The following is a 9,636-nucleotide window of genomic DNA, read 5'->3' as shown; positions in this document are numbered from 1 at the left end:
CTCGTTATAAAAGAAGGGATAGTGCAAGTGTCTTAGACCTTCATGAACGTTTTCTTTATCTAATGATTTCTTGGTGGTTTAAACCATCCGGAGGTCGTTATTCTACTCTTAGAGCCTTGGATCTTTGGTGGTTACATTGTTTTGAAAATAGTATTAAAAAACCTACCTCAGATCATTTTTGCTGAAATTGTTGAAACCGTAAACCTTGTTCCTAACAAGAAACTCTGTTCATCTCTAGTTTACGGTTGCATTTTGAGTAACCTATTTTCTAAAGCCGGGCTTAGAGTTGGTCTAGATGCCTCATTTCCTCTAAAGAAACAAATTAATCTTCTTTCCTTAACGAGAGCGGGATGGATTAAGGATAAGGAAACTGGGTGAATGGATTCGATCGTCTGAAAGTACTCCGGGAGCAAGTTCTTCACGAGCACAACCAGAAGCTGACGACGATCCTGAGCTTGAACAATTAATGCGAGACATCGATGAAGCCGAAGATGAGCCTGAGCAGCCCGAGGAGCAAGCACAACAAACGCATCAAATGCCTCCATATTTTCAATCGATTTCCGATATGCTACCATGGATTCGCGTTTTACTTCTATAGAGTCCCATTTATCCACAATGGGAGCTCAACAATTAGAAATTCTTCGGGAGATGCGTGCAAACAACGAAGCAACCAACGCGTGTATTAATGAACTCACTCACGAAATGGCCACTATGCGAGCTCGTTTTCCTCCTCCCGATCCGGATATTTGATTCTATGCTTAGTTTTTTAAAACTTTAAACTAAAAGATTATTGCTTGAACATTTTGAATATTTTGGAATGTTTGATTTTGAGGATTGTTAGACTTTGGATTTGTTTGGACGTTTGAGCTTATATATTTGGCTTAGTTAAATTTATTGCATCATTTACATCATTTTAGCGATATGACCAATTTTGCCATGTCACATTAATTATGAATATTGATTATAAAACTAATGGCTAACATTTCTCTTGATTGTGATCTTAGCAGCTTAAACTATATTCAATTGGCTAAATGATTTCAAAACCTTATTTAAATTCTTTACAAATGTTTTTTTGATTTAACAAAAAGGGGGAAAAGTGTTAAATGTTTTAAAAGAGGAGTAAATGTTAAAGTAAGGGGGAATAATTTTCAAAAACGTCATTTTTTTATTTCAAAATCTTAAAATTACTAAAATGTTTTGTTTTATCAAAAAGGGGGAGATTGTTGAAAACATTTTGATATTTCGATATAACAAATTAAAGTTAAATGAATTTTAAGATTGTGCAATAAAGGTTTTCTAAGTATATTCGATATAATTATTCGAATATCAAAACATTACTCTAAATCTTTCAAAAATCATTTTTAATCCTTACTCAAGTGTAAAATTAAGTTTTAATCTTAAAACAATTTCAAAATAATTTTACAAAGTATTTCGAACCATTTCAAAGCCAAAAAATTCCAGATTGCTCAGAGGGAACCGATTCCCCCCAAGGGGGTACCGATTCCCCCTTAATGGTTTGGCTCCGAGAATTCCAGTATGCTCGGAGGGAACCGATTCCCCCCCAGGGGGTGCCGATTCCCCCCTGTGTAACGGTCGAAATATTTGAATTTTACACTTAGGGAACCGATTCCCCCCACGCTCCAAGTTGTTTTATTAATTATTTTCACACTAAACGGCTATATTATCTTCTCTAATCATCCCCAACATTCAGAAGTGATTCAAGGTGTATTTAAGCAAGCTTAGAAGCCATTGATCAAAGATAAGAAATATCAAGCAACTAGAATCAAGAGAGAATCAAAGAGAAAGCATCAAACCTCAAGTTTGAGCATTTCAAGTCTATTTTTCATTCAATATTCATTTTGCTTTCAAGAACACTTATTGTGCTCAATTGTATTCATTTTTTAGTGTTCTTTTCTTTGTTCTAGAATTGTGCAAACAATCTACCTTGTGAGGATTTCCTTGTAAGTTTGCAAAATTTGTATTGTTCTCTTTGGGAGAGAGTGTTCTCAAGAATTTGGGGTATAATTCTTGAGGGTTTGTAAGGTTACTCTTTGTCCTCAAAAGAAAGAAAAATTAGTGAATTTGTGGAAAATCCTTAGTGTGGATAGCTAAGGTAGTGGACGTAGACTTTGATTGAGAAAGTCGAACCACTCTAAATCGCTGTGCAATTATTTTCAATTTTCTGCAAAAGCTTCCACCAAAATTTTTATTGCCAATTCACCCCCCTTTTGGCCAATTCCGTCAATCGATTAACTCAACACAATGCAATCAAACAAATTTTATTTAATCCTAATTAAGCTAAGGTAAATTAAGGGCTTTTTCTAGATTAATGTGTCAAATTATGAAAATTAAAGAACCTAGGGGACTAAACCTAAATGTAGGCTCTAATATTAATCCTATTTGTTTTTAATCAATTATCAATTTGAATAATCGAGATGGTTCCTTGAGCATATAGGCGAGGGACAACTCCAATTATTCCATAAATTACAAGACTAGTTTAAAATCTAACTAAAAATGGAAGCTCTATTTAACCTATTTAATCATGTCAATATTAAAGCTCAAATAGAAATTTGGGGACTAAAAAGTCAAAGGACTAAAATATCGGGCTCTAAAAGACTAAGATTTAAGGACCTAAATTGATAAATTCTAAAGTTGAGGACTAATTTGAAACCTAATTTATTATCTAAATTATTAAACTTAAAGTTTTAGAAAATATTTATTATTAATAAATTTTAAATCGAGCTATTGATTCGAGTAATCGGGCATCTATTGCGAAACCTCGGCTCGAATTGCTCCCTAATTAAAACTACTGTGAAATCCTAATTTCTAAGCTTGATTCGAATATTAATCTAATTTAAAACTAAATCTAGAATTTAAATTGTGATACAAAATAATTAAAAATAAAATTAATTAAAATAATTAAAAAAAGAAATAATAATAAAAATAGTAAAATATAAACTAAAATAAACATAAAATAAGGACCTAATTGCATAAATATAAAATAAAAATGACTGAAATGCAAGAAACTAAAAGTTAGTTGCTAAATCAAAAATAAATAGTGGCTAAATTAAAATAAATTAAAATTTAAAGACTAATTTGAAATAAAATAAAAATAGATTTAGGGATTAAAATGTAAAAAATGCTGGAAATTATAGGGACTAAAACAAAATTATACCAAAAATTTTAAAGCCTAAAAATAATATGTTAAAATAAAAAGGCAAAATTACAAAATTAGCCAACACAATTTAAAAAAATCAAAAAGCCACTAAACATGACTAAAGTGTTAAAACACATTAAAAGTAGGGGGACTAAAAGAAAATTATATCAAAAATTATAAAGAATGGACAAAAATGGTAAAATCACGAAAACGATCATTGTCAGCGGCCTTTTTATAAAAACACGATAATTATTGGGGGACCTAAAATATGATTTCGCTAGAAAATTTTCTACAAATACTAACTTTTTTCTTTGTATAATTTCATTTTTTTTGTTTTTTAAAATAAAAGCTAGAGAGAGAGGCTCTCCCCACTCTCTAAAAACTAGACTGGTCACCGACCGTCTAGCCCTCGCTAGCTGTCGCCGACTGCCTCCATCTCCGGTGGCCGTTGCCCATCAAAATTTACCAGGAGACTCGTCTCGACGTGGTGGTCATGGATTAGGGCTTGGTTTTGTGAAAATGGCCCCCAACGTCGCAAAATAAGTCGAGAATCCCTCATCATCCACGTCCCGAATCTCTGTCGTCCGCCGTTGGATCGGGCCCAAATTTCAGTATGGTCTTCCCTTCTCAAGATGCTCCTCCTCACCATTCGGATCTACGAACCAACTCCCTGAAAGCCAGTGAGGCTCCGGCCGAACAGTAACGCTTTTTCCCTATGTTTTTTAGTTATTCAAAACCATGAATAAGAAAAATTGAAAGAAAAAAAAAGAATCGAATAATCGTGAAATTTCTGCTGTTTTTGTTTTGAAAATATTAAAAAATTCCCGATATTTTTTTAACTGCCCCAAGAGTCCTTTTTTACATTCTCATGCAAGGGTCTTATACCCATTTTTACATAAAATAGAAATCATTGAATTTTGGTTGGTTGGTTGCTTGTTTCTGCAGTGGAGTGTTCTGGCAGCTTTCCTTCGGTTGGGGAAGAGGGAGGTGCCAGCTGAGTGGTCACTAGGTCCTCGTTCTTGAATTCCTCCAAGCCTTGTCCTGAAACACTTGAGAGTCTCTCTACGGAGACTACTTCACCTCATGGAAATTTACCCTAGCATCATTTCATAGCCTTTTTAAGATAATAGAACTATCAAAGGATATATGGAAAGTACTTATCAAAATGTGGAAATTATTACCATGTAAATCGACCCAAATCCTCATTTTCCAAGTTGGTTTTCTTCTGAGAAATTGTTTGTTGCAGCTAGTATGCTTTTGCAATCGAAGAAATGTACGTCTATGCCTTTACCATCTTTTTCCTCGAAATGGCTGAAGCCTATTAGCTCTTTAACCCGTCTCTTGGTGTCATATCGAAGAAGAAAAGCTTTTCTTTGTTTTTCTGAATTCCAAAGGAACATACATATTGGTGACTACAACAATCTTTGTTAAAAACATGGGTTTCTTTTCACTTAAACGCCTTACATCGTGTTTTTACCACCTTTTTTCTCCACATGTACATCAAAACTACTGTACACAAGGTCGTCCCGATTGGCAGAGATATTCTAATGATCAAAAGGAGCCACTTGCGTGTACCAGAAGACTCTTCCAACTGTCCAACTACTGCAAGAAAAGGTTAGAGGGTAATGGTTATATTATGTTGAGTATAACTGATGTGTATAGGTGGTTATGGTTGGTTGTTGAGTCTGTTAGTTTGTTATGGTTAGGTGGTTATGGTTGCTCAGTTAGTTAGACTTGGTGTGTGTTCTATATAATCATGTGTATACAATAGGCACAAGATACATAAATAATATTCTCTATTTTCATATATACTGGTTTCTCAATATGGTATCAATCGCCAAAAGCCTAGTGGTTCTTCTTCCACTGCAAGATTTTTTGTCTGTTGATTATGGCTTCCTTGGCTGCGAGTGATGCTCCATCTCTTTCGAGCAGAGTCAAGATGTTTACAAACAAGAAGATTAATGTTTACTTGATGAGGTGAATTTCTTGCTCTAGAAATAGCAAGTGCTTCTCACAATGAGGAGTCACCGCCATGAGCGGCTACTCACTGGTACGATAAAGCCTCCACCTGAGTTTGTTGCTGCTGAAGATGGGACAATGGTTCCAAATGAAGATTATGAAGATTTTGTAGTCAGGATAGTGCATTGGCATCGTGGTTGTTGTCAACTATCAGCACAAATTTACTTTCTCAATTTGTTGGAGCGGAGATTGCGTCCGCAGTTTGGAATACTATGCTGCAGATCTTTGCCACCAGATTGTCAACTGCTGTTATGAATCTTCACTGTAAACTGCAATCTCTCAAGAAAGGTGATGATAGTATGCGCTTGTACTTGTCTCGAGTTAAAAAACGTGTGACACTTTGGCATATTGTGGTAGTGTTGTCTCCACGGTTGGTCATATTACAAGCATACTAACGGTACGCAGCTGGTGTGTAAACTTTAAAAAGCCTTGTATGGCTTGAGACAGACACCTCGGAGCTGGCATAACAAATTAAAACAATGTTGTCTTCGTATTGGTTTTAAGGAGTCCAATACTTCTTTGTTTGTTAGTTGTGTTAAATGGAGTTATGTGTATATGCTAGTTTATGTGGATGATATAGTTATAACAGGTGAGTCAAATGTGCAGATTGAAGAGATTGTGAAGCTGTTGGGTGTTGATTTTGCTTTAAAGGATCTTGGAGAACTTAGTTTCTTCCTTGGTATTGAGTTTCACCGATGTGGTGAAACATTGTTTCTCTGTCAACGCAAGTTTGTCATAGAGTTGTTAATGAAGACTAAGATGAACAATGTTGGGTCTGCTTCCACACCTATGCTGGTAACGTCAAAGCTTACACATGATTATGGTGATCTACTTTCTGACGCTTATGAATATCACAGTATTGTAGGAGAACTTCTTTATGTCTGTCATACTCGCCCTAATATTTCGTTCAGTGTTAATAAGATGGTACAATATATACATGCACCTAGGCATGGTCATCTTGTGGCAATTAAACGCATTCTGCGATATTTGGTTGGTAAACTTAATCATGGCCTGGTTATAACCCCATCTGTGGAAGATATGCATATTGTATCTTTTTCTGATGCTAATTGGGGTGGGAATACAGATGATTCGAAGTCTATTTCAGGTAACTGTGTTTTTGTTGGTGATAATTTGGTCATGTGGAGCTCTAAGAAGCAGAAGTTTGTCTCTAGATCTACCATGGAGGCTGAGTATAGGAGTGTTGTTGATGTTACTGCCGAGACAACATGGATAAGTGCTTTACTCTAAGACATGGGAATTCTGCAGTCGAAAACGCCTGTAGTTTGGTGTGACAATAACATCGCAGTGGCCATAACTGCAAATCCAGTCTATCATGCTAAGACAAAGTATGTTGAGCTTGATGTTCATTTTATTCGGGAGAAAGTTGCAGCTCGTCAGGTATTGGTTAACTATGTTCCTGCCAGTCATCAAGTATCAGATGGGTTGACCAAGCCCTCATCCACAGAGAAGTTTGAGATTTTTCGAGCAAAGGTCCATGTGCAGTCCTTTCTCGGGGGAGAAGGAAAAAGTGGGGAGAATGTTGAGTATAGCTAATGTGTATAGGTGGTTATGGTTGGTTGTTGAATCTGTTAGTTTGTTATGGTTAGGTGGTTATGGTTGTTCAGTTAGTTAGACATGGTGTGTGTGCTATATAATGATATGTATACAATAGGCAAAAGATACAACAATAATATTCTCTATTTTTCATATATACTGGTTTCTCAATAAGTTACATAATTTATGCATCCAATTCAACACTAACCTTGGGTACAGTTTAAAGCTGATCCATCCCAATGAAAGGTGGTATCGCAGAGGCACCGTCTTGGTCCATTTCCTGTTTCATTGCTTATTGAATGTGGCCAATTGTTGCAGTCTGCCACTGAAGTACAGATTGGCTCTAGGGGTGGCTTCCAACTAATTTTGACTTCAACCGTATCCTCTAGTGTAGAATCAGAAGTTAAGCTGCCAACACCACCTCTGCAGTTGCTAGTCACATTGAACAGCGAGGATTGATTGAACTGCAAAATTCTGCTTGCTGAAGAATCCATTGTAGAACAATCATCTGCCTCTTTGGCTTTCATTTGGAATGACGAATGTTCGGGCATCTGGATCGACTGTAATGACGCTGTAGATGCCATTAGGTTCCATGAAGCTTAGTTTGTCTGTATTGTTATTACAGTCGAAACTGAAGTACATTAGATCACTGCATTCCGGTCCAGGGCATAGGGGATAAGGGACCAAGTTCGTGCCAGAAGTCTCACAAGTTCTAGTTGTTGCTTCTGAAAAGTAGATTAGACATAGTTAAATCTTTAGGGTACACTTTTTTGAATGCTGCAATTTGCAACATCAGACTAGAGATAAATAACAACAGCTTTGAGTACTTTTCATGCTCATCTGTGCAAAGTAAAGTACCTATATCCGACAGCGCAACCCGGAGTTGGAGATTGTTACCACCGGCTTGATCCTCCTGAAGATTTTTTTAGATCATCTGAACAAATCAAACATGAAATAGTGGAGTCTCTCTGGCCAACAAATGAATACGCCTGGCACTGGCAATTCTTGAGGCACTCCTCCCTGCAATCTGTTTCAACATTAACAGTAATTGTTGAGTATGAATCATCCACTTTCATTCTTTTCAAGCTCACAAAGTCATTGCCACATGACGATGCAGAGTTTCTGATGCAACCATCCGAAAATCACTGGCGTTCCATTTTCCCGAGAATTTAGGTTGGAAACCGGGTAAACATTTGCATGGAAACCAACTGTTGACATTGCAGGTGCCAAATTTGCCACAAAAATTGAACACACTACACTTATTGTTTGGCTCCCCCCATATCAAGTTCTAACTTTTCTTGTCTGCATCAAACTCCCAATACTCTAGATGTCCAGTAGAGGTCAACACCTTTCTTTTATCTTGGTAATCTTGTGTTAGTGTTCCACTATTGCTGAAATTCCAGAATTATACTGTTCTAGAAGGCACTTCACTTGTTGAAACATTTGTTCTACTTGATCTCCAGTAAATGGTGCTCTTTTCCATGAGGACAGACCGCGAATGAGGATCTAGTTTGAAGGTGAAGTTCCCCGGTGATGGATCATCTTTACTGCTCCATGAAGTTAATAAGAATTCGGGGTCCATCTTCATACCAGAAAGAAATGTATCAGTCGGATGCTCAAAGCTTTGCCAAAGATATAACTTGGACCGATTTTCAAGTAGAATCAAGTTACAGGTATCGCTAAGCTTCATCACCGGAGTCGAACGCTTACCCCCAGGCTGTGACCAGTATAGGTTCCCTTTCCCATCGGATAACTTCAGTGTGCCATCTGCAACATATAAAACTCCAATCCTGTCTGGAACTGGATTTTCTCTATTGGCAACCCAAACAAGTAGTTTTGGATTGGAGATGTACCATATCCCCACATATCTCTTCACGTTAGAGATGTTTGATGGGCTAAAGAACCCCAGTTCAAATACATTTCCTGGTGAAACAAGAGTTTCTCCATCTGCAAGTCTACTTTTTTCTGTTATATTATCTCTAGCGAAACAGAACTGAGGGGAAGAAAACAGAATCAAAATTATCTTGGTAAATAAGATAGAAGAAACGATGTTAGGTACTGACCAACTTGAAGCTGCTTTCATCTTCTGTGGAACATAATTTTTTTCTGCAACAATCATAAACTTTCTTCTTCAGGGATGATTGATAATGCGTGGACCAATACGAGTTAGTAGCTAAAATTCAACATGTTTCCTGCAAAGTTCAATTTGTTCACTTTACAGCAATGAGAAAAACAGGGTATTATATTAAAAATAAGGTTTAATTAAAAGATCAGTGCTCAAATTTTGTCTCTTTTCTATTTCAAGTGTTTAATTTTTTTATCAAAATAGGTGTAACGTTTCCGATATTATTTTAAATTTTTGACCCTTCACCGCCGTTAAAAAGATCATCAACTACTTAAAATGTGACACATTTCACTTTATAATTTTTAAAAAACTTATAATTATTAATTTCTTGTTTAAAAAATTAAATTTCTCAAAAGTTTCAAAGAAAAAAAACTCCAAATCATAAAATCCATAGTTTCAAACTTGTTTGTTGTCGTCACCACATCGAACGGAAGGGACAGGCAGCCATCTTCGTTGTTGATTTCTATGTATACCCTACAATGATATGAAGATGTCAAACAACAGATTTAGAGGTTTGAGATAACAATAAAAATAATTTCGGTCATTAGATGATCAGTGACTTGGGTGGTTGTTCGACGTTGATAATTGAGGTTTGAAATGATATTAAGGGTTTGATTTTTTTTTTTTGGAATTCTAGATTAAAATTAGTAATTTTAAGTTTATATTTAAATAATTTTTTTTAAATTTATAGACATGACATTTATCATGTTTGAAGTGATTGACGTATTTGTTGTCTTCTTGCTAAAGTGAATTATTCCTACCAAAGAAAACAAAAGCCCTG

At 35.9% G+C, this 9,636-nt stretch overlaps 1 protein-coding gene across 1 annotated transcript; it reads right to left on the bottom strand.

The window, feature by feature from the left end:
- Positions 1–8,135: 8,135 nt before the first annotated feature.
- On the bottom strand, positions 8,136–8,813 carry LOC120149295 (G-type lectin S-receptor-like serine/threonine-protein kinase At4g03230). Its single transcript, XM_039162133.1, has one exon. The coding sequence runs from the start codon at positions 8,811–8,813 to the stop codon at positions 8,136–8,138; it is 678 nt and encodes a 225-aa protein (XP_039018064.1).
- Between the last annotated feature and the right edge of the window lie 823 nt (positions 8,814–9,636).

Source organism: Hibiscus syriacus, unplaced genomic scaffold (assembly GCF_006381635.1).
Source record: "Hibiscus syriacus cultivar Baekdansim isolate YM2019G1 unplaced genomic scaffold, ASM638163v2 tig00111000_pilon, whole genome shotgun sequence".
NCBI classification, from domain to species: domain Eukaryota; kingdom Viridiplantae; phylum Streptophyta; class Magnoliopsida; order Malvales; family Malvaceae; genus Hibiscus; species Hibiscus syriacus.
The sequence above is the reverse complement of the archived record's forward strand: the minus strand, read 5'-3'. Positions and strand labels throughout refer to the sequence as shown.